General features: G+C 40.1%; 1 protein-coding gene across 1 annotated transcript in view; it reads right to left on the reverse strand.

The window, feature by feature from the left end:
- The window catches only part of TAF4B (TATA-box binding protein associated factor 4b), a 73,299-nt gene that overhangs the window by 6,085 nt on the left and 40,792 nt on the right, over window positions 1-26,422 (reverse strand). Inside the window, exons 11-14 of the mRNA XM_063395151.1 lie at window positions 25,165-25,295; window positions 20,625-20,750; window positions 19,617-19,673; window positions 7,223-7,342 (exon numbers count right to left, since the gene is read on the reverse strand). Of these exons, the coding sequence (XP_063251221.1) occupies window positions 7,223-7,342; window positions 19,617-19,673; window positions 20,625-20,750; window positions 25,165-25,295 (434 nt within the window). The remainder of the gene's footprint in view (window positions 1-7,222; window positions 7,343-19,616; window positions 19,674-20,624; window positions 20,751-25,164; window positions 25,296-26,422) is intronic.

Raw genomic sequence — 26,422 nt, forward strand, 5'->3', positions numbered from 1 at the left:
ACACATCACAGTCCCAGAGCAAAGATCCCAAGAGAGCAAACTGTTATTGCAGTTCTGCTGCACATTATAAAAATACCACCAGCAGAAGGAAGCAAAGTCATGAGACACTTTTCAATGATATCTTCAAACACTGAAAAATGACAGCTGTGTGCAGCAGAGAGGTTGCTGAAAGGTGCTAAGAGCACCTAGTGAATTGAAGCAAAAGCATCCATGTTCAACCCCCATTTTTGTCACGTGTGGTCACACTGAGGTCAGTGATATCTAGTGTATGCTGTACTTGGTTTCCCAGCTGTAAAACACAGAACACGTTCCTGCTTCATAGGAGGAAGCAAGGGTTAAAAAAACCCATTAACCCGTTGTGTTCAAGCACTTAACTGAGTCTCCTCCAGGAGCCAAGGGAGAAAGACCCTATCAAAACTGTGACATTTTTGCTCATACACACAGGTGCCTAATCTAGGCCAGAGAAAACAAAGTGAAAGAAGTTGATAGCAGTTTGGTGGGAAGCCAGCCTACTGATACTGCCTATTCTAACAAACTTCGGTCTGACAGGAATACTCCCACATTCACAACATTAAAATACTACATGATTCAATATTTTTACAATTATTTTTTTGAAATAAAGTTGGTTGTGTTAGGTTGGGGTCTGGGGATTTTATTTTTCTTTAACCTTATAGACCATTAGGGTAGCTCAAGCCAAAGGCTGAAAGACTCAGATCTCTATATCCAGCCTGCTTCTTGTGCAGCTGAAAACAAACATGTATTTATTATATTATCTGCTGCTTACAAAAAAGCCTCACAGAGCTGTCAGGTCTATATGATAGAAAACTCCATTCAATTCCACATTTTTCTTCAGATTTCATTGCAACATTCCTACAAGTTCTTTCAAATGTAGGCAACAACGTGTTTTACATATTGAAACAAATTACTGTGAATGCAATGTCAGTTTATTCACTATTATGCCCAAGATTCATGTACGTGTGTCACTTCGTATGGGTACATCAGATGCTTAATCTGTACCTGGAGGTAATGAATCCTATAGAAATATGTCATGTTAGTTAATAGACAATTATTAAGCTGAAATTTCCTGGCTCTTTGCCACATCATTTTAAGCAATGTATTGTCAACTAAATTATAAATCTCTTGACCCTTCACATGTCATCAACATTTGTGTGTTACCAATATGTTCAGCCTAAAGCTACAATGCAATTAGTCATTTAAATTGCAGATATCTTTCACATATAAGAAGAATAAGTTCATCTCTAGCACAGAGAAGGCACGATATGGGCCAATGCACTGTATTTCTGAAGTGTGTGAATGGCAGTTGAGAATATTTTTGCCTATTTACATGAGGGAAAAATTCAGATGAAGTCTATGGCCCAGACTGACAGGAGCCAGGAAATTCAGCACAGAAACTGAAACTCTTTAACTGACAGAGCTGTGCTTTGTTAGGTCTTGAAACAGATAACTAAGATGCTTAAGACATTTTATAATTGCAGTTAACTTTTAGCTCCCTTCTTCCGCAAAGGTATGACCATGTCATAGACACTTCAGTTGTCCAAGAGCTTAAATAAGAACCAGAAATTGAAATCAAGAGTCTGCATACATTAAGCATATGCAAAATACAAAAAACCCTCACCCTCCAGTATCACTTAATACCTATGGGCTAGGAGAAGGGGTGACAGACAGAAAGAGACACAGAGAAAGTGAGGGAAACCACTGAAGTGTAGAAACAGATTTTGTAGCCTGGTTATGAACACCTACTTCTATATAGGTAGCCCAATTTTAAGTGATTGCTTTTAGATTAATTTTATGCAGCTTCTAAGAAAATACTTTAGCAGATTATCATGTACCTATGCCAAAGACCAGGCAGTGGCCTCACTGCACAGGGAGCTATCATTTGCTACAGAACCAATTCATGCCTTTAAATTCACCCTTAGTCATGTCCTTAATACCAATACTGAAGCGGATGAATTGTGCTAATATCTTCCCTCATCAGAAGAGCTTATGGCCAAAAAGTAGCAGTAGCTTCTACAGTTACAACTTACAAGAGCATAAACTTCTCCTGGAAATGCAAAAAAAAAAAGAAAAAAAAAAGGTGCCACTGGATTGTCACACACCAGAAAACACAAATCATGCCTCTTCCCCAGTCACTTGGAAGAGCTGGGTTTACTTCCATTCTGCAGAAAGGACTTGTTGCTCAAAGGCTTAGTTCTTCCTCAGTCAATCTAAAGAATATTTCCAAAGCTTAAAAAAGCATCGTGTACAGAATATGTTTAATCAACATGCAAACCAGCATCCCAAAATTGTAAAGCAAGAAGGGTAAGCTTAAGTTCTGCTAACAATGATCAGATGTGGCAGACACAAGAGAAGATGACAAGCTCATTTCCTCCACCCACAGTCAATACTAAAAATGGAACAATGACCACTGTGGTAAACAAGGCATTTCTCCCATTTCTGCTTGCCAAACTTCTTTGCAGAAGGAGAATGCAAGTGTGGACTGCTGTATTAGATGTGCACAACCCTGGAAGTATCACATTATTTTAAGTATGTTGGCCAGGGCTAGGAGTTTGACAGAAAGGAAGTATTTAAATGGCTCTGCACTGACCACAGCATATCAGCTCCATGATTTACTTATGTAGCAACTACTTGCAGTAGTTTAAGTTTCCACAGCAAAGCCAGACTACTTGTGACCCACAGGCAAGACCCCACACTTACTAACAGAGCAGCCAGTCTTGGCAGGGGACAGAACAGACACAAGCAGTATCTGGAAGGAGGAATTTCATTTGCCATTAGATCTGGCAAAAAGAAGGAAAAGACATGAGATGTACACCTCTGAGTCAGTCAGTGGAATCAATCCAGAAGAAAGCAAGTGAAGAACTCAGCACCAATAGCAGGGGCAGGAGAGACTGCATCACTTCTAAGTACTTAATGTGTTATCATGGAGCCAGAAAAGTAATGCAAAGCAAGCAGTCTACCCCCCAAAATTACACAAAACTACAAGTACCCTACTAAGTTTCCCTACACAAAGTAGAAGAAGGGGCCAACCACAGTATTCAGATGACGACCGTAAGTGTAACAGCTGGTCTTCTGAGTCTGCTTTCAGAAATGTCTGTAGACTTTCTTACCCCTTGTTGCATGATTCTGCACAAATACACGGCTCTCGGTTCAAGGCCAAAGATGACCTTGCACACAAGACACCTCTGAATAGAAGGAAAGAAAGTTTAAGGATTTGGAATTGTAGTGTTCAAGTTTCCAAGATTCCAGTTACAGTGGGAATGAGACAAAGCTGTTTCCAAAATGGCTTTGTCAACAGAAAAGCAGTAAAACTTAATAAAAAAAAATCCTTGACTATTTATCAGCATTGAAAACATTATGGGGCATGTTGCCAACCAGTAAAAGCTATGAAACAGAACAAAGAATTGGGAAAATGAGTCTGTGGTTTCAAGTTTACTTTTTTCTCATTTGTTTTAGAAGTGTCCTCCCTTCCCAAGATGAGTTAGTTTTCAATTCTTCCTACCCTTTAATTCATTACTGTTTACCACATGCCCTCAAACGAGGGGAGGAGGAGAGGTGGGTAACAAATGCACAAACCCCAAGGCACAAATAAATCAAATCCAAAGGCCTCTCTTCTTCATTGTATCCAGAAGTGTCCAGAGGGATAAGAATGAGAGAGTTGAAGATATTGCCACCTCTGGATTACAAGTAGCACCAATTAACACATTTTCACAATAGAGGGATTTTCTTACCAGGGTTTTCTCAAATTACTCTTTCTGAACAATACCATTCAAATGTTAAGTTGCAGTGAAGAGAACATGCAAAACTACCCAAACTAGTGTTTCCAACAAGAAAGGAAAAAGAATTCCCATTATACTGATGCCTTTTCTTTCTTTTTTTTTTTTAAATTAGGCCTAGAGCATTAGCCTTATTTTTTCATTCCATGACCATCATGGACTTGTCCCTACTGCTATTTCAACTTTAGAGATACATAAGCAATCATGGCAATATATAGATTATTCTTTTTATATTGCTTTTAGGTCCAAATTAGTTGTCAGGCACTCCTCTGGACAAGAGCCTCCTTCTGTACTTGTTACACTATGAGGTGATGAGGCTGCTGGCAAGCAGGATTCTGGCTGGAAAGCACATGCTTGTGTCATCACATGTTCTAGTTACCACATTAAAATGGAAGACTTCGAAAGACCAAGTAAAGCACAATTTCAGACATCAAAATAAGATGAACGTGCAGGAATCAGTGCTCAACTATTTTGGGAAAATGACTTTTCAGAAGAGGAGCAAAGCCCAGTGCTGGAGTATGGAGAAATAGAAAACCTTGGGCTGAAGAATCATCCCAGTTAAACACATATACTCATTTGTGGATAAGTTAGCATACCATGCTACTTAAAATGCTGGTTTGAGCCCTTCACATTTACTGCAACAGTAGATAGCAGATCCAACCAACCCAGTCTGCTAAACTGAACTTTCCCAGTGTCCATTACGTTTTGGTACTGAATAAAGAAAGGCAAATATACGATAAATTTGCTTACAGAGTTTCATTTTTTTAAATACATACTGTAACAGATTATTTCTTCTCTGTCTGCCCAAATACCTTAGGGCTTCAGTTTGCGTCAATAATTGCTTGAAACAATTCCTTTCCTTTAATTATTGCAGGAGGCAACCATAAAAAGAAGCTGTACAGAGCTGATATGGCCATAGGAGACACAATTGTACAAAGAACAGCATCCAACAAAAGTTGAAGTCATAGTTAAAAATATGAATCCGGTTAGCATCAGTGATTTCATTCAATAATGTTAAATATCATTCATATTTAGGAATAACTTCTTCTATCGTACCTGTCTACCACGTTATTAGGCTTTAAAAATAACAATAATAATAATCATAAGTAGTCACAGGAGTATTATGCACAGATTTGTTTGCCATTTCACAGTCTAGAAGATCTGACATTTAAGGTTATCTGAGAATAATGTGTCTGTATTTTGTCAGTATTTGCAATTTGAAATGAGAAATCGCATCCTGCCTGTTTAAGTTATTCTCAGACAGGTTGCCCAAAAAGATGATTTTAAAGATGCCCAAATGTGTATCCGCCTAAGGCCATATTGTATTTGCTTTCAGTTTCAAAGACCTCCTTTCATCTCTGAAGAATGGAATGTTGTTTACTGCTCAGGATGTTTTGCCATGTTATCATGAATGTCTTACAAATGTTCTGCTTCTTGAACTAGAGAGTGTTTGTCAAAACCATTCTTAATTCTACATGAGAAGTCTTAAGCCTTTCATAAATCCTGCTCAGATATATTGGGACACTTAAAAACATTTAAATCTAAACATCCTTCTCAAGGATTGCTATCCTATTTTTCACAGAATAGAAAAAAACAAATGGTCTGCAGAGAAATGCTTTCCAGTAGCATGAAGCATAAGAACTAGGCACTGGAATGCAAGCTTGCATGCAAGAAACAAAAATAGTTTCACTGTCAGGATTAGTTTCACCTACTGCCCTTACAAATCAGTCTAGTATGGCAACCTATATGAGCAGCTGCTTAAAATACAGCAGGTAAACTTGTGACAATGGAATGTTATCAAGGCTTATGGTCAGCTTTAGGTGTGTCACGTCCACATTCTTTTAAAGTGGCAAAGTAAATAATGGATCACCAGCTTTCAACAGCAACACTGTTATCTGTCTCACTTTGACATAATCTCATGAAGCTTTTAATAAAGCAGACATACCACAGATGATGAGAAATAACTGAAAAGTACTTAACAGGCAGACTTGTTAAATATTCAGAAACAAATCCGGCAATAATTACAGAAAACCACTAGGAAGAACAGGAATAGTTACCTGATAGAAGCTTGGGGGAAGATGACAAAAGGATGGGGAAAACTGCTCCTGTGCTAGACTGATTTTTTCAAGTTTTTCCAGTGGTATTATAAAAAAAAATTAACCATACACTTAGCTTCATGTGAAAGTGCATTAAAAAACTTCAAAGAAGAGAAGAAAAGCTTCTCAAAATCTGTGAACGCCGCTTTCTGCAGCTTGTTTAGAGACAGATTGCTTCCTTTCACTTGTGGTTAACAGGGAGTATTCAAAGATCTAATTCTGCATCCATGTCAGGGAAAAAATAAGTTAAAAATTCACTGAAACAAGACTATCTCACCTGCTTAGCAAGGCCTCTTGTCACAGTCTAGATGAAGAAAAAACTACATGACAGATACCACTACTGTCTCAGCCACACTGCAAATAACTCAAGGTCCTCCCAGTCTCCGCTATGCAAAATGACAGACTGTTTTCAATTCTACCATCTATTTAAGCTTCCCAGACAACAAAAATGAGAAAGACTTAAGGTTTGTCAGACAGGACAACTGTACCACCACTGCCTCCACACAAGAGTTACTGTCCAGGCTCCTGCTCAATGTGATTATGTCAGGCCAACCAGCCTTTCACTTGAGCAATACCGAGGACTCATGATAGAGGGGCAAAACTGGCGTAACACTGATTTCTCCCATCTCCAGCAAAGATGATGACCTTTAACAGAACTCAGCTGTCAGTATCCTCAGAAAGGACTTCTGCAGCCACAAAAGCTTCCCACGTACCGGGAACAGTTACTCTTCAGCACATTAAGAGATTTGCTCAGAAAAGATTTGTTAAAAGCACTTTCAGTATTCAGCATGAGCCACAGACAACAATTTGGCTTATTGCAGGAAGTGAATGGTCTAGCTTTACTGACCTATTTATTGCTTTTTGGGAGAACCCAGCCAAGGAGAGCTCACAGAATATTTGAGAAGACTCCCTATGCATTGTGCCTGGATAAATGTCCACAGTCAAATGTCCAATTAAGAGCCATTTCAAAAGCCATCCAAACCAGGCACTTTCAATTCAACTGAGGGGGCATGACAACTACCCACTGTGGAAAGGCCACAACAGCTTGGTTTACCCCTCCACCATAGATGGGAATTTCTCTGAGTCATCATGTCATTCAGTCCATTACACACAGCGCTCTTATGCACAGTCCTTCCTTTAACAGACAGTTACACACTCCCATCAAATTTACTAGAAACAATCTTTTCAAGCACCTAACACACAAATTAGGTTTCTTATAGGATGCATCAAACCATTTTGTGTGAGAGCATTCTCACTTCTCCCCACAGGGAAAGATAAATGTAGCTCAGTATGAAGATGTAAGACCATGCAAGTCATTGCAAACCACACCTGTACCTCAAGCCCAGATCCAATGTTTGATGAATCCAATGTTCTTTTCTTCCTTGGTCCAATGGCTGCCAAAGCTGTGAGGTTGGCTTCTCTTTGTTGCATCTGTGCTAATTCCAACTGTTGCATCTAATTTAAAAAGAAAACATCTACATTAATTATGATACACATTATGTTGAAGGTTCTTTTTATAACAGTTTCAGACAGCTCTGCAGCTCCTACAGAAACAATGTGTTTTACAGCGTCTTTCCCCTCTTTCTGGTCACTTTTGACAAATTCCAGTACTCAGTCATGCTTGGAGCCCTATGGAAGAACTGTGTAAATAACACCTTTTATGGAGATCACACTGTGGTATCAATGCATCCTGAACAGGAGCCTTGCAGCTGCTTCCTTATCTCATAAGGTTTGTTGTTTCTGGTAAACACAAAATCTTGTTCTGAACTGGTTTATGAAGCTGGATTAGTATCAAAAATTAAAGTTACCAGATTAAGTGACCTGTGTTTATTCTCATTTCAAAATCTCAATTCCTGACTGCACAAGCAAGATACCCAGTTTCCTCTATCACCTGAACCCAGCATTTAATATTGCCATTGTGAAACACTGTACTATCCAATTTAACAGGATGCTGCCAGTTGACTGCTAGTCTTTCTTTTCCTAGTACATATTTAAATGTTCAGGAACATCTGAAGCAAGTTAGAGATACATTGCATGTTTATTTTCGCTCAACTCCACAACTGTTGGACACTAAAAAAATCATTAGAAATGACTTTCACCTGGGTTAGGTAAACTTGGGATGGGATGGAAATCCACAGTAAAGAGGACTAAAATTAAAAAAAAAAGAAGTTTTATTCTTGTATTAGAATGTATGTAGATGCATTCTATTTAATAATTATCAATGCCAGCTGCTCTGGATGTCAATCTAGTCAAGTTTGCTGACAGACTGTCTTAGATCAGCCACCTTGCTAATACAACCACACCGCTTCCAGATCCACTAGCTCTCCAACTTGGAGCATGGGTGGAGAAGGAAGGCTTTCCAAACATAAACCCTGATGTCAGCCCTGGGATGATCTGACCTGCAACTAGCATAGCTCTGTAGCCCACATCCTCCCCATTCCCAGGACTTAGAAGATCATTCAGATGGGGATTCTCTGCATGGATGTGTGTGCATGTCTAAAAAAAATTAAAGTACAACCATACTATGGTTAGGAAAGCATCCAAATCTTCTCCCCTCCCCCATCATAAACCAAATAAACTTTCTGGACTTCCTCACCCAGTCAACACAGATAACTTTCTTACCAAGCTTGCAACACTCTATGATTTTGCTTGCTTTTCAGCTCTCAGAGATCCCACTTGGAGAGAAGAGCAGCTGATAACAAATGAGCTTGCAGCACCTACATGATATAAGTGCCCTACTTGCTACCCTTTATTTAAAGATGAATCCACAACAAAGAAATACTCTGGGGTTCAAGGAGAGTGTTTTGGGGAAGAGAGCTTTTGGCTGGGTGGTCTCTGGGTGGGTGTTGTTACAAGCCTTATTTTACTTCATGTAAGTAGACTTTAGTGATGGTGGCAGCTTCACATCAAGTACTGCAGTAACTAGGCTATTTAAATAAAAACAGTATTTGTGGGCAAGATTCCTAAAAGGACAATGTTCCCTGAAAGACAAACTGCTCAAGGTTTTTCAGCAGAAATCAGGGAAAGCAAGATTTTAACAAATATGTTGAGAATAGTTTTATCGGGTTTTGTATGTTTCAGTTTTGAAAACAGCACTATTTGCAAATCATCTTTGTTCATCCTATGTAGGCTTTTATTGTAGTAGTACTTGTTCAATGCTAGATACCATCATTCACTTACCACACACACTAGTCTTGCTTTTGTGTGTAGTGTACATGATTAAAACCTTATTTATCAAAATTTGCTCAGTTCAGGCAGCTTGTTTTTTATCCAAATATACAGGATTGCTTTCAAGAATACTTTACAGACTATAAACTTTCAAACTACTAGTATTTTGCAATTGTCTGAGGTTAACTCCAGGCAGCCTACTAGCATAAAATGTTTAAGATAAACTTTCTTTTAATCTCATCTACAGATTGAATCCTGTATCTTTATATTCAGTAACACACTCCAACCAATCAGAGATGGGGGAAAGTGAAAATAAATTTAAAAATTTTGAACTTTGCAAACTGTGAAAGATTGAGCCTTAGAAACCACTTAAGCAGGAGCAATAAAGTGCTTAGAATAAGCGTTAAATCTCAGCAATAAAATGCTGAGATTTTTTTGGCAGAGGCAGGTGCTGACTTCCAGCCTCAGCTGCCCAGGCCTCCAACACCTGGAGCCACCCCTCCTTACAGGCAGCTATGGAGCATCCCTGCAGAAGCAAAGCACTCCTTCCTGCCACCAGTGTAGTTCAGTCACCACCATGGTCACACGTACATCAGTCTTCTTGCCATGAGAAGGGGCATGGCAACATGCCATGCACGCAGCACTCCTCTGGGGAAAGATTAAACTCCTAAAGGCTCCAGTGAAAAAGAAAACCAGAAGGGGAAAGATGATTTGCTTTAATTTAGGCACCATTACACTCAAAGTAAAATGACTTTTAAAACTATTAAACGTAAGACAAAGCAATACAAACCAAAAGCCTTTATTAGTCTAACTGCGTGCTTCCATCCCTGGGAATCACTGGAAAACATAACCCCCTTCTCTATCAACCCTACAGAACACACACCAACCAGTTCTACTGTGGTTAGACTTGTCAAAAGCGTGTGGCTGCTGAACACCTCTGGCTTCAAGGAGCATTGAAATAAGCCCCTCTCTCCTTTTTACAGCTGCTGTTGAAGGGCAGCCATGGTCAAGAGTGAGGACAAAAGGCAGAGCTATGAATTAAATACCAAGAGGGTTTTGGGTTGGCATCAGCATGGGCTGGAGGGGACTGGGTGGGTTGAGGCTCTCATGGTGGAGCATCAGGATGCTGCTCTGGTTGAGGAGTGGGCAGTGCCTTGGCACCATCACCATTTATTTACCCTATGAAATTCAAGAGGACCAAGAGTGCTGCTGGCACAGACACACTGCAGGAGGGAGCAATGCTGCTGGAGGGCAGTGCTGGCAGAGGTAACAAAGGAGAGGATGACACTTGGGGGATGGTGTAAAAAAGATGCACTTTCTAGAAACATAACTGATGCATCTTCGACCAGGCAATTCCCAAGACAATGCTGGAATCACACGTCATTACCAACATCTGCTCTCTCCAATACATTTTCCACCTCCTAGCTAGTCAATGGATTTTTCAAATGATACAGGATCTCACCAGGGGTTTGGAGCAAAAAGAAAAAAATCACAGTCTTGTTGCATTCTACACATCTCAGGGATTTTTCTGAGAATATAATTAAGACAAATGAATTTATACACTTAATTTCTATAATGGACTCAACAGATCCTCATTAAGCAATATGGGCAGGCACCCAAATTACCCTGCTGAAGCCAGCAAAATCATCTTTTCATCAAGTTTTGTTCCACTAAAAATTGCAGATTAAGTGTCTAAACATTGTGTGAGCAGTTAAAAGCACAGAATAAGGAGAAGACAGGCATATAATGTCAAGGGATACCCGATGATACTGGCTGGCTAACTACTGCCAGATTTCCTAAACAAGATTAGGAAAGAGCAAGAGGTGACTATGCAGAGTCACATCTTTCTTTAACAGCTAGTTTTGTAGCAAGTAAGTTAGGGAAGAAAGATCACTGCAGTAAGGGACAGTACAAGTAGTATATACACTTTATTAAAATGTAGCATACAGAAGCTGCATGGTTTCCCTTCTAGAGGTCAGTTTGATTAACACTGGTGTCTTTGAGTACGATAGGATACAAAGAGAACTGTCACACCCAGGTGAAATCATACCATCATACTCATCCTGACAGCAGATTAATCTTTTTTCTTTGAAGACAGAAGTGTGTGATGGCAATTCCAGAGGAGTAGGGGGAAGCTGCACCATACATCAGAACCCCCAAACTAGCAGGCTGCCCCTGAACCTGACCTACTTCATCTGCTGCAAGATGCTGCTCTTCCATCACAACACAAGACCCCAACACACGCTCTATTCAAAATTCCTTCCCCAGGAAGGGCATTAAGAGGGGATGGGTTCCAGGTAAATGGCAAATGAATGTTCATGCTTCTTTCCCCTCCACTTTCTGGTTTTCACATGTGCTAAGAATTGCAGTACAAGAAGTTCTAAAACACTGTGTATAAAGATCAAATTGCTATGAAAACGTCTCAGAACTCGTAAAATAGTCTTTGTTGCTGCTGGCTTTTTTAATAATAAAAATAGGGTTTAAAGTCTGGTCTAGCAGCAAGCAGGAATCTCTGGGGTGACACAATAACCATTTTAGTTAATCTGACCTGCAGCAGAAATCAGGAAATAAGGTATGTTTTAAAGTCCTTCCTTATAGTGAAATGGCATTTGCAGCATGGCTGTAATCACACAAAATGAAAGGTTTTAAAATTGACCTCTCTGTTCTTCACTCAATCCTCTGAGAAAAATATTTCTTTTCCTGCTCACAGAAATTCTCTCATTTATGTCTCGTACCCCACATTTCAGAAAATACACAAAATCTATTTTTACCATTACACCAACAACATTTTTGAGGCACTTTATTATTAAAAAATAAATTTCAAGTTGCATAAGAAGACAAGAAGTACTTCAGCTATGAGATGCTGAAACTTTTACTTAAAGCAATACTGCAGATTGGTTTTAAACTCTTTTGGTTATGAAGTACATGACAATGTGATCAGAGTACCTGATCAGAGCTTCCACAATGCAAGTTATGCAAATCTCGAGGCTTGCCCTAAAGAGGAAGGATCCCTTAAACACAACTGATGAGAAGTATACACTGCTACAAATAAAGTCAACTAATTCACAGCAGCTAATTCATGATGTGTACAGCAGAAGGTACCTGTATTATCAAAGGTGAGGGGAAAAAAGAGTGTTATCTAGCTGAATTCAAGTTCACCTCAGAAAAGGAGTAAATTAAAGCCTTTGTGTCCGGTCACAGGTATTTGGCATAAGCTTTCATAGAAGACAAAGTACATGAAACATTTACTCTCTAGAGCCTCAAAACACGGTTTTACCAGGGAAGGTTTTTCTACAGGTAGAGTTGAGATCACCTGTCTTAGCCAGGGCTCACAGAGCAGTAGCAGGACTGAGGTTAAAGAAAAGACAGACAGGCAGACCTTGTCCAGCAGACAACATGCCAGCATCGTGCTGGCATGAGAAATTCATACCACTGTCTGCTTCTGCAGGCTCTCCAATATACAAACTACTAAGAAAAAAAACTGAGGAGCAGAGAAAAGATAGCTCTCTCTTCATCTTAACACTAAGAACTTATGCCTGGGAAAGAAAAAAAAAGCCAAAAAATTGTCTTAGCAATGCAATAACAAATAAATACATCCCCATGGATGTAAATGAGCTCAGAAGAAATGCTGGCAAGACAGATGTGGCTAAACACCACAATTCTGGACTTGGTTATAATTAATATAAGAGAAAGACTTAAAAATGTATATAAAAGATATTGGCTTTAATATTAAGTAAAAAGTGAGGATGTCTCCACATATGACATTACAAGCAGACAGAGTACAGGACAGATTAAATAAATATTTAAACTAACAGAAGAACTGGCAGGAAAGGAAACCAGGGAAGGCTGAAGACAACTTAATGTATGCCTAAGGGTTATGTGTGCTATCCAGCAATAAGTACATCAGGAGTAATAAAAGCACTAAAGTAGATGAACAAGAATTTGCAGGGGAAAAAAAAGAAATATAGGCATACAAAAGAGACAGAAGTTCCCAATCCTATCAACTTCCACAACAAAGAAACTAAACAATAAATTAAAAAATAGTAAAATTCAACCTAAGTCAAAGAAACCGTGATCAAATTTCAATGCCTTCCTTTTTCTAGCTCACATCTGTGAAAGAGAAACCTCAGGACCTATCTGAGCCTTTTACTGGCCTTTATTGTGTATTTTTAAATAACTAAATACAGAGGTACCTTTTTAGTGGGTCCATTTATCCCACTGAAATGACTTTTCTCTTTTTTGTATCCATTCTCTCTTTTTGACCAGCTTTTTCAAGCAAGGTTTCACTGGGTTTCATTATGTCCTCTATTTAGTGCTTTGAAAGTTGTCTACTGCTCTCAGTCACTTCTCTCTTCATTGTCTTTGGAAGAAAGAACTGCAATTTTTTTTTCACATTCCCTTTAAGCATTTTAAGGAACTTGAGAAGAAAATGAAAAATAAACCTTAAAATCTGCTTTCAATCCCAAGCCTCTCACACTGGTTGTCATAAAGCTCAATGAGCATTACTGCCTCCAGCCTCTACCTTTCCTATACAAAATTTTCTGCCCTACAGGTTGAATGCAGCTGAATAGCAGGCTTCTCATATGGGGGACATTCTCTGAGGAAAACTGACACTTGGAGGCTGCATATTTAAACATTTACCATCCTCTCCTCTTGCCTATAATGCAATTTCTTTTCTTGCAATTGCTTCCTTTCAAACTGTTTTAATTAGCCATACAATTAGTTTCCACTGACTTTTCCCTCTGTTGTAATTTAGATTTAACAGCAGAAAGGCAGAATAGCATGCACTGGTTTGAAATGCAGTCCTGACTTATAATAGAGCTGTATGTAATCCTGTAGGGTTTTTTTCAGGTTAATATCCCATAGTGGCAGAAAAGGCCCTACTACCATGGCTGTGTGCCCCAAGACCAGGTGCTTTGTCTGTATAAAAGGGTGCAATAAAATGATTGGGAGAACAACAGAACATTTTTCCAGGATAGCCATAAAGTAATCTACCCATAGGAGGAGGGGGAAAAAATGGTATTTTGAGTTGATATTTCCTAATATATAATTAACTCCATTCAAGGAAAAAAATCAAGGGCACAGTGACTTCCTGACTCCTTCTTTTGCCCACACTTGGTAAGAATTTCCTATGTGTTGGAGTGTGTATTTCCTTTTACCAGTTTTTTGGTTTGCTTAACCATTATCGATATATTTCGGTGCTTTCTAGGACACTTGGAACATGATTTCCCCTGTGCAGTCCCATCAGCTTGCCTCACTTGGAGGCCCAGGGAAGTTCTTGGGTATCTGGCATCCAGCATCAAGCTCTCTATGTACTTTCAGACACTGCTTAGCTCAATTTTGCTGCAAGAACAAGAAACAGACTACAGCACTCACACCAATGCAATGTATTCAGCAGGTTTTGTTTCAGATGCTATCATTTAGGAGAGGACTGTTCAATGACCATCAGCAGGCAGGTTTCTCCATCTCATCATGCAGTCCACCCAGCATTTCTTGGCAGACAACTCTCCAGATTTTCATTATCATTTTCTTTTTGTACTTTCAGCCCTACCTCTATTAGCAAATTTCTAATCTAAGGCCATACTTACAACTGGTTATATGTCCATTCTCTGTCTCTGAGAGAAACTGAGAAAAGGCTATTTGCAAATCCAAGAACACACTTAATGGAGTTCGGGGGGGGGGCTGTTTTTCACTAAAGATAGTTATTATCATCTTTCAGGCAGATGGTTTTAGGGTATTCGATGCAATGTCTCAGCTGCTCTTTTCTCACATTCCTTCAAAACACCAATATGAGTGTCACAAACAGACGTGGTTCACTTTGTAGCTCACCAAATAATCTAACACATCGTGGAATTTCTGCTCCTGACTTTCTACAAGACTTGTAACACACAACATCTCTGATGATTGCCCTTTGTAATTTGTAAGGCAACATTGCAGCTACTAAAATTTATGTCTTTGATTATCATGGGTTGCTTTTTTGCTTTTCAAAACATGCACAAGCAGTGGAAACACTACAGAACAATACAGATAATATAAATCAGGTAATGAAGCAGAAGGTCTTAGGATGTCACTGAAGGTTCATAAAAAAGCCAGCTGATCACAATGAGGTCTTGTTTTGCTTGCAGCATTCTGTACTTGCTTTTTTGAGAGGTTATAGTTAACTTCTACCCTGCCCCAAGAGTGGTCTTAAATAATTTGAACCATTGGGTCAAGAAGACTAGACAGAGAAGCAGCACAAAAGGAAAAAGAAGACCAGCAGCTTGAAAATGTGAGTTGGAGGCAGTAGGGCAAGCAGCAAAGAATCAAGTTACAGTAACTTGTTACCTGAGAATGTTAGAGGAAATAAGGGAGCTAGAAGGTTGTATGAAACAGAAAAAAAGATGGGAACTGCTGAGAAGATACTACAGAACAACTAGAATTCAGTCATTACCATGTAAGGCCAAGAACGCACTGGAATCATGATGGCTCTTTGTTTGATGTTTTCTATAGGGGTTGTTTCGTCTCTACAAAAACCCTAGGGTTTTGCCATTTTCCTCCCAGTCAGTTGATAGTAAAGGTATTGAATTTTCTCAGCATCTCATCTACTGCCGTCTTGTATCTGTGTCAAAAAATGCACGAGTGCGTCAAGCAGGCAGGAAAAAGGGAGTGGGAAGATCTGTGCAGTCACAAGTGAGCAGAGCTGCTGAGAGAGCAAGAAACAGGGCAGGCAAATCTGCTGTCCATCAGGTGCTTGCTCCACACACTCCTTCCCCTAGCTCAAGATGCAGCTGCTCCCCTTAATGCACTGACAGACGTGGCAAGGTGACACAAGGTAAGAAGAGGGATAAAGGTGGAAATAAGCAAAAATGCTCTCAGTAAAATATCTGTTCACCTGCTCAACCCCAAGCAGGTATCGTGCCCAGATATATTCTGAAAGGTCTGCCCAGGCTCAGCCTTAAGCTGCTTGAAGCCATTTTACAAAACACTCACTTTTGAAGAGGATGGACAGAAACACAAAGGAATTGGGAAAAACTCCTTCACCAAAAGGGTTGTCAAGCATTTGACCAGGCTGTCCTAGGAAGTAGCTGAGTCACCATCCTTGGAGGGATTTAAAAAGTATTTAGATGTGGTACTTAGGGACACTGTTTAGCGATGGTCCAAGACTTGGCAGTGCTGGTTTAACAGTTGGGCCCAATGATCTTAGAGGTCTTTTCCAACCTAAATGATTCTAAGGGATCAAAGTTTATATTTAGAATTATAGTACACACTGTTTAATACTGACATTTTTACAGGTCTTCTGGGATGAACTGTTCATATGGCTGGCTTGCACATTTGACAGTATCCTACATCTACTCAATTTAGGAAAGCTCATTTCAGGAAAGAGGATGAAAGCTCAGAAACTATAAATACAGCAACAAGAATCACATTGAGTGAACATTTTCTTTGTAACTGAAAGCACTGTAGAAAGTAGAACAGGAAATAGCAGAAATCACCTAAAAAAACTTATGGTTTAATAGTGCAAACATCAGGGACAATGAGAGGACTGCATCCTGTCAGTTTGAAGAGGCAGATAAGGCAGAATGAAAAACAGGGGTAATTTACCCAGACTGCAGGAACGCCACTGCACAAAGAGCTGGTCCGTGAGGAGAGCAAGGACAAAATTCTTGAGTGCACAAAGCAGCAGCTTGGAGCAAGCCTTGCAGCTGTCTCAGAAGGAATGTGCACTTTCCATAGGTATTAAAATCTGCTGAAACAGGTGAAAGAGGGAAATGAATACAGACTTAATTCATGGCAAGCTACATAGGCTAAGAATATAGGAAAGGAAATGACTTAGCACAGGGGAAGTTTGAGGCAATAGGTCATGCAAAAAGGATGAAAAGGTCACAGCAATTATGTATAGCCTTTTGGATAAAAGAATCCACTGCAGAGTCTCTGGATGTACTTCCAGCAATGTTAAGATGTTGCTTCCAGCTACTGGATGACAGCACATCCTGGATTTATAAGTATTCATTGTCAGGATGTACAGCCTGCATTTTGGGAAACTTTGCTTCAGAACATTCTACAGTGCCATTGCTCCACACGGTCTCCCCTCTCCCAGGGGGTCACCATCAACATATAAAAGACAGCTTTGAGGAAGGGAGGTCCAGATTAATTCTTAAAGAATTATAAGCAGACAATCAGATCAGGCTTTCCAGCAGATACTTGACTGGAGCGACCTGGAAAGGATCTGATTCCAGCTGACAGAGGAATCAAAGTTTCCAAGTTCGGTTCCTTAGGAGCAAACTATAACCACATGACAAGACAGACAGACAAGAGTAAGCCATTTCAAGCCTTTATCCCACTGTACATCATGCTTCTGTGTTACCAGTTTTAGTCTTGGGATATTTGTTGATTTTTATTTTGCTCTTATTCCAGTCCTATTCATGCTGGCATTTTTTCAATGCAAATGTGCGCTGACCAGTTTTCTCCAAACTGTCAATAAAGTGCTAATTTTTTCCAGCTGCATTTGCTCTCATTTCCACTCAATCTTAAGATGGTCTCAGATGAAAAAGCACCACTGGCACAGAAGGTGGGCGTCCCCCTTCTCCATGTGAAGCTTGAAGAACCTTCTGGCTGCCTCATTCTCTGGAGAACAAAGCAGCAGGACAGAGGGCAAGTGAATACCAACACAAAGATCTGTGTTGCCCCAAGAGGCACATCTGTCTCCTTTTCTTTTGGTGGAGCAGTTGGAGACTGTCACTCTGGGAGTGGCACAGCATGGAGAAACACACAGTACAAAGAGTGATGCAGGTTGTGTTAGTCTGGCACAAGACGAGATGCACTGAAGGAGGGGAACTCAACATGTATTAGAACACCAAGCACTAAACTTAGATGCCTTCTCTGCTCTGTTGGCTCCTTTTTATGTACACTACTATGCCACTTTTTAAAAGAGATTTCATGAAAAATATCAGTGAATCCAACCTAACCTTCTTTGTGTTCTAAATATGCAAAACACAGAATATTTTTCATGATCTTACACATTATTGTTCAGAAAACGAGAAAAGAAGCTGCATAAATTAATTACTTTGCAGTCTTTATTAAAAGAAAGTACATCTAGAAATGATCAGATGATGGAGAGGTAAAGTCACCTACAAAACAAGACAGATTAGCATCACCCACTGACTGTTGATCCTGGTGGCACTAGAGGCAAACTGGGAAAGGCTTTAGGGCAACTTTGTACTCACAAATTGCAGGAATGAAGAAAGAGTGGTAAGCAGAAATAAAGAATTAAAAGATAGATAGTAAAGCAAGTTCCTTCTCTCTCATTTTACAAATTTCATCTACTGTGGTGCAAATCCAGAGCATTGATTCAAATACTATTTTACTGGATTTCCATTTGTTTTGCCTGGGCTCCTACATTAATCCAAACAATAAGGGCCTTTAAAGCATTCATAAATAACCTGCTGCTGCTGCTGCTGGCACCTAGGAGCCAAGTGCAGCAATGTTAAGCAACAACAAATTTCATAGTTCAAGAGGCACAGTTAAGGAAAAAGGTTGCTCAGAAAATCACTCTCATTTAGCACAAAGATCCTTAAAAATTGCATGAAATCAGTCAAGTAACTATAGAAACCGATTTCTTCAGCTCTGTATCACACGTCTCACACCTCAATTGTCTTTATTATCGTCTGCTGTCAGATCCTTAATCAGAAATGTGAACAGGCTTGATGATTTATTCAGCAGGGACAAGAATCTGTAGGTCAAGTGAAAAATTTCACACACACATACACACGCACACACATCTTCAACCTTAGGTACTTTCATTTCATTCTGTTCCCAGTAGCTCTGGGGGCAACTCCAGTGAGATCCAATATTAAGGCTCAATTAAAATAAGCTCCAATTAGTGGAGCTTTTTTCTCTCAGGCTAGAAAAGTCAGGAAATGGATATTGGGAAATGTAAAAAGTCAGCTACTGAGAGGAGGCTGCAGACATAAATGAACTTATTTGTTGATTTCTACAGTTGCTATGCAGAGGCCTCTGGGAGTAAAAGCTTAACCAGTCTAAGCTATAAACTAAAACCCCTGCAGCTAAACATGAACTGTGTGAAACAAGGGCTCCATTCCAGAACAGAAAACTGCTGGGCCCAGAAAATTAAAAGCCAGAGGCGTTTTCCATTTAAAACTAAATCCCAGTACCGCCTCCCAGCCAAAGAATTATAAGCAGTATCAGATTTACAAAACGAACAATTACCCTGGAAAAATGTAGCCTATTGTACAGTCCCAGATGCTAAATCTCAAAGTTTCTTTTTTTTTTTTTTTCTAATCCCACATTATATTCCTACCAAGTGTACTGCTGCAGTTTACAAAGGACTGTTTCGAGACAGGACTGAAACTGCAAAAATAAAATGTTAAAAAAAAAAAAAGAGAGCTCATAATTCATTGACCTCATTTGAAGCACTGCCCTTGCCTGTGGCAGTTCCTGTCCTTCCCCAAGGCCTCTGCAAATGGTATGCAGCAGCAAAATAAACCCTGACCTAATTGCCAGGACAGGGCTGCCAACCTTCTCTCAACACACAAAGGCAAGCATGGTAACTGGAATGTCCTACCTCTTTCGCTTTCTGCTTTAACCGCAGTTGCTCTGGATCCTCTTTATTGGAACGGCTCTACCAAAGGGAGAGGAAAAAGATTGAACAGAAATTACAAACACCATCCTATCTGTTAAATATTTAATAAATGACAGTTTTCTCTGGTGACTGAAAGATTTAGCTCCAGGGGGGAATGCCTCAATCCAGACTGGCTTCCATCCCCCTCCATGCACATACGTGCACACCCCTCCTCATCTGGGCCGGCTGCCTCTGCTCTAGCCAGAGGCAAGATTAAGCTGAAAATGATGCTAACGCTGTCAGTCAGGTCCAGTCTAGGCATGATGTTGTTCATGTCAGCATCAGACACTTAAAAAGGACAAGAAGTATAGGAAAGAAAGGGAGTTGTACTCATGCAAGCACAACACAGTTTGTTCAACTCTAGATTAGCTTTCCACCCAAGTGGCTCCAGAATTAAGCATGAAACGAAACCAAAAGAAAAGAATAAACAGAAGATGGCCAAGTCACAGCTGATGAAGCAACATCTACAGTTGCAGGGTTTTTTTTCTCCTCTTCTTTAGGGAAGTGAAGAGAGAAGAAACTTATTCTATACTAGCAACAGCTCCATCAGGGTTTCATGGATGCTGTGGTACCAGCTCCAAGGTTAGCCCTCTAAACTTGTCTACAGAAAACAAATACACCAGCAAGGCTGGTAGATCTCACCAGGCTTCTGTTTCAGAGGGAAAAAGAGATACAGCAAGGACATTTTTAGATTTTTACTTCACTTTGACCAGTAGGAGTAATCTCAAAAGAGGAGTTCACTCCATCACACATTTCAAAGAAATCTTGTGGAATTTTTTAAAAACCTAAATATGTTAAATCCTTTTCTGTATAGCCTCAATTGTCATCAACATCATAGATTTTCAGTGACAGGGTTAATGGTTACTATGTTTAAAGCAGAAGTAGGAGAAACCTGAGGATGGTCACCAGTCTAGAGGACATGACTACTTCCTTGGAAAACTAGAGTCTTACCTTGGCTGCTCGAAGCAACATTTCACGTTCCTCTTCATCTTTTCTCTGCTTTTCTAGGTGATCGAGCTTCTCAAGAAATCTCAGTTGGGCTCTGGTGTCACTACATACGATGTACTTATCACAGCCCTGAAAAAAGAAGCTTGTTATACACAACCAGGAGCTAATAAACCTAGTGGGAACAATCTGAAAAGAACAACACTGTTTTTCAAAGCTGAAAAGTGTGGGCTGTTTCAGAAAGACTTCAGGTGGTAGGCAGTCATTTACACATCTCCTGTCTACTGCAGCATGTTTCCAGGTGTCTGTGACTAGTAAGAGGCTATTGAAAAAGTGGCATCAACAACATCCAGTCTATACTGACTATAACAGAAGTCTTCCCTAGCCTTAGACTAAAGACTGAAATTTTGTTTTAAACCACCAACTTCATATCCAGTAAACATGTTAGAAAAAAAAAAAGGAATTGTAAAGCAGCAGGGCATAATATCTTTTCTCCTTCGAAGAGAAAAAAAATTAGAATTTGACATTTTAAGTTTCTAGTGGTTTGTGTTCTAGTTTCAGCCATTTAATGCAGAAGTTGAAACATGCATCACCTGGTGTTTCCAAAAAGATGTTTTATTTATTGGAGGGGTGGTTTAGAACCAGTTATAAAGAATCTTAGAAGTGAAGAAGGTAAAATACATTATATACAGTTTATTATAGATTTAAGAATACATATTTTTGCTTCAGTGAATGCTTTCAAGTCCCAGGATGGTTTATGTTGAATGGTAACCTAGGGAAAGCATCTGGTCTAGCCACCTGTACAAAGCTGGGCCAGTGAATACTAATGATTAGTATTAGTCCAACAATCACTGGACACACAGGCATGGAAAGAGAGCTGAGGTCCTTTTGGACCTTGGTCCTTTTGTTTCTAAAGAACAGCAATCACTAGTTTATTTTACATTCTATTTTTGCCCCCACTAGCAAGCCTGAGTTGACATTTAGTCTAGCTCAGAAAGGCTAGACTAAATGTCTAAAGAAAGATCCAAAACATGGTCAACTGGCAATGAAAAGCTTGGTTTTATTACTCTGCTCTTGCAAAGACAGGCTTCTTGAGCCACACGTTGGCCAGAGGGCATTTAGGCAACACAAGACAAGGAGCCCACTCTAGACGAGGCGTGTCTGTGCCACCTGTCTGTACCACTTTTTAGTGCACATCCTACAGTTGTCTGCTTTCTGTTACTTTGTGAATTTGTTGGGGTTTTTTTTTCCTGAGAAATTTATCCTGGGGCTTTTATCAGCCAAACATACTATGTACTTTCAGCAACTCTTCCTTCTATCTTACCCCAATCTCACATTGTAACGAAACAACTCTGACATACAACTATTCTAAAAAAAGCACAGGATATTTTACAGCTGTACTTCAGGCAAGGTTATATGTTAAGTATATGGACTATCAGTGACTTCAGTTACTCAATTTGTAGTTTTCAAAGATAATAAGACTCTTCTTCTCACACGCAGTCATGCACTATGGAAAGACAGAATGAAAGTAAAAGTTTTCTTGCGGAGCACTGCTGTCTCCTAATCTGAATTTTCACAACTGAGTCAGCACATGAAATTAGTCCCTTTTCTGGTATTAGGTTTGGTCCTTTTCAATGAGCCACCTCAACTGTGGCTCAAAACACACCATATGCTGCAACCAGAGACTTTCCCAAGCAGTGCTCTGCAAAAAACTCCAACAAGCCTTTTCCTCCTCTTTTCTCTCACTGCTCAAGTGGGGTTTTTTTAACTGGTCCCCACAAAGCATATGCTATTTTTGAGTCACTCTCAGTACATCAGTGCAACTTGTTTTGAAGCAGCAGTTTATAATAATCCACCACCATGCCACAATCCTTTTAAAAGGACAAAGAAGAAAGCTGTAGTACCAGAAGATTATTTTTTCAAAAGTTTAGAAGTGTTTCGCTTTGGAATAGCCAGATATTTACACATTTCCATGACCCTATACCAAGCAGCAATGTAAGTCTCTCAACCAGAAGCTCCCCAATGCACTACCATGAGCTTATATGGGACAAGAGAGGTAGATCTGTAAGAGTATTTCAGCTCATCACCTGTTTTAAGATAGCTTATTTCAGCAATTTTTAAAAGAGGAAGACCTGCAGTTATATTTTGTCCTGCTCAATAAACTTGTCTGTGGTCATTTAGCAGGCAATTGCTGAGACAGAAAACATTACTTTGTACCCCTGTTCTTGACTTGTGGCCAGTGCTGCTATGATGAAGCATTATCACCCACATCCTATGGCCCTACAGATAACGCAGTTTAGTGTTGTGGCGTTTCAGTGCTACTGCATGAGGGGAAAAAGTTGTCATGGAGCATCATTTATAGCTCAGCACCACACCAGGCCTCTCAGAGCCATGAGCTCAGGGGCTCCAACCATAGGAATATGGCAGCTCCTTTCTGCTGGGATGAATCCACATAAAAACCCTTCCCTTTATGGTCTTCCAAAGGCTCTGAACAAGCACTGCAACAAGAGCTGCATCACAGACAGCAGCTCCCAACCATCTGAAAGACTATTTCTACTTCACATAAAGAGACCACCATCATAGTTTTATCCCAGTTAAGTCAGTGACTTTCAATTTTTTTTTCTTAAATTTAGGAAAAAAAGGGACAAAAGTTGACAAGTCTACACGAGGCATAGCATGAAGCTTTTATCCTGCCAATTCACTCTCTCTGCAGGGCTATCTATCATATGAAATCTGCTAGGCATGAGCTGAGCAAACTGGGAAAAGAGCTTCTTGAGTACAATCCCATGAATTACTGGCCTTTTTATACCAACTCCTACCCTAACAATAGTTACTCTGGTTTCACCACAACTCCACCTATTACTGTCTTTTTGTAATGAAGATAGGCCAATACAAAGCCTTATGGAGCAACCACCCAACCCTCCTGGAAAGGCTCTGGGAATTTATCTGACATAGATGTAGCCCACATTGTGCAGGGGTACCAATCAAAAGCCATGAGGGAAAAGAGAACAGGGGTTAAGCACCTCTGGGTGCAGATGGAATACAGGGCCGTATAAATACCTGTATTAATACATAACGGGATTCCAGCACTCTGCAGTGTTCTCCTCTTGAACTTAAGATTTCTAAAAGCCTGTCAGCATCTCTCACAATAACATTACTCACAAAGGTAATCCTGTAGGACACTCCTCTGTCACGTAATACCATCTTCCTAACAAAAGAGGGTATCTGTGCCTCCAAGATTACTGTGCCCGCTACTTCTGATTTTTTTGTTTGTTTTGCTTTTGAGAAAAGAGGAAAAGAAAGCCAGCTTATTGCAATCTTATAATCTTATCATTGCTTCTGGCAATTCAATCAGACAAAAACCTATCTGTTTCTCTATTGCTTTAGTTCAATGATAAAGAAACCAGCCCTATCCAGCCTACTGTCCAGAAAACATTTCCTTCTGTTCTTGGTGTCTGCAAGACACTAAGTTCTACTGGTTACTCAGGATTTCAGCTTCCTCCTCACTTTTGCTCACAAGCTCAATTGTACCTCCCACTTTGGAGAAAACAACATACATTATAAGCAGATTTCTGAAGTCTTTTCATACAAAACTCTGTACTTGTTCTGTATTGATTTTCTTTTCTATTACATCTTCTTCTGGCAAGGAACAGAATACTACAGCTGCTCCAGACAACACTCTAAATACTCAGAAGTTTCCAAATAGTTGCTCCTCTTTACTATTGCTGCTCCAGTCCTGAAAAGCCCATGAAAAGTGCTCAGTACAAAAATAACTCCTATTCCATCAGTTGGTTGCTCTTGTTAAATTTCATTAAGTATAAAGTTCTTGTAAAAAAACTCAAACCTGAACAAACAGGAAACTAAGAGTTGACAGATACATTTGCTTCTCACTTCTTTTTTTTCTAAAACAGCTTCACATTGAAAGAAGTAAGGATTGTTGCTATTGAATGGCAAAAGAAAAAAATGAAAGAGCTGGTTTGGCCAGTAAATCATCACTTCCCTTTTGCACCATACAAGCCTCTTAAGGGATACTAGCTCACTGGGACACAATACACTTTATACTGAATGAAGCTAAAAAAACTTAAGATGAAAAAAGTCTTATGATGAAAATGGCCTCTTGCCTTCATGGAGCACTTTGTAAAAGTAAAGCAATCAATTCAGTTTCCCAAGGCTTTTTACTGAGCCAATACTGCAATTCCACCAACAGTAAATACATATGGAAAAACTCAGGCCCCTAAATCAACCCATCATCAGAGCATTCAAATTTAGATTTCCATTTACCACGTAAGAGACTTTGCAGAACAGCCATCCCTGCTATGGAAGAGAAGAAACACATGCATTTAGTCTTATGCTGGGTTTTAAGAGCATGTGTCCAACAAGTCAGATGGAACAGTTATATGCTGGGCTAGACACAGCTGAAACCAGCCTTTGGTAGATACTGAGAACCCAAATGTTGCCTGTGATGTGCCCACACTTGGAAGAGGTTTACCTTCAAGGCTGCAAAGCAGGAAAACTTTGTGCAAAACTTGCTAATGATTTCCTTTACCTTGTGGGTTGATACTCTGTGCCGAGCAATTACAGTTAGTTTTTCTAGGAGCACTCGTAATCTCTCCTGTGTAGCGCAGGAGATCAAGTTCACAACATCAGAGTTAAGTTCCATAATGTCATGCCTTTTACCTGTGGAAGCAGAGAAAATCCATTACGTGTTTTAGTAGTAGCTGATAATTGAAATAATTAGCACAGCAGGTATTCTGTTCCCCCTGGAAGTCATACCCATTATGAATAAAGGTTTGGAGATTATGATTTTCCTGGTAAAGTCACAACTTCAAAGATCTTAGACATTACATTAATAAAACTTAGCCTGGAGCTTCAGAAAATATAGACATTGTTTCACTTAGCCTCCAGAACCACTCTCCTTGCAAGGTCATTTATAGGACAAAGTTAATAAGAACACAAATCAAGCTTCATGTTCAGGGAGGGAGAGAAGAGGTAGCTGTAGAAATTAGTGCCATATTTTGTTAATTCCAGTAATTAAAAAAATACAGAATTACATTTTGCCCTGCTTGACACCGTGCTTGTTAACAACTCATGACATTTATTTGACGAGCAGGAACAGGTTTAGCAGCGCACTCCAGGCACTCACTCGAGACCCTCCAAACTGCCTTGAGTGACCGACACGGGGCAGACAGACCCAGCCAGGGCAGAGCAGCCGCTTGGACAGCGCGGATTCCAGCCCAGCCGGGGTCATCCTGCCACCACCTTCAACCTTTTCTCTCGGGCTGCCGCCGATTCTCCACGTCTCAGCAGCTGCGACCGAGGCTGGTGGCAGCTCCAGGCACGGCTGTGCTGGCCCTGCACCCAGAGCTGGGCATCACCTCTGTGACCTTCCCGCGGCCGCAGGCTGCCGTCGGAGAAGCCTTCCTGTGGCTGACACCATCCATCACTCAGCGCGGCTCCATCGAGACACCTGGGCGGCAGCGGCTTTTCCCTGGTAGGCACGGCAGGCTGCAGCTCCACATGCCTCATACGCTGTACCTGTCAGAAGCACTTTTGCTTGCCCTACACTGCGTTTACAGCAGCTGTAATACTTTATGATGCAATATACAGCACGCCTTCAAAACCCATTTCAGTATTTACTGCCAAGTGAAGTGTTAAGAATGGATAAACAGCGCACTGTAAAAAAACTAATCACCTATTTCATTTGCTTTCGCTACTGTAACTGAAAATAAATGACAATCTCACAAGACAGGGAGAACCTAGAATGCTTTCCCAGATACAATCAAAGTATTCCCGTTTGATCAGTA

Source organism: Prinia subflava, chromosome 1, assembly GCF_021018805.1.
Source record: "Prinia subflava isolate CZ2003 ecotype Zambia chromosome 1, Cam_Psub_1.2, whole genome shotgun sequence".
Classification (NCBI taxonomy): Eukaryota; Metazoa; Chordata; class Aves; order Passeriformes; family Cisticolidae; genus Prinia; species Prinia subflava.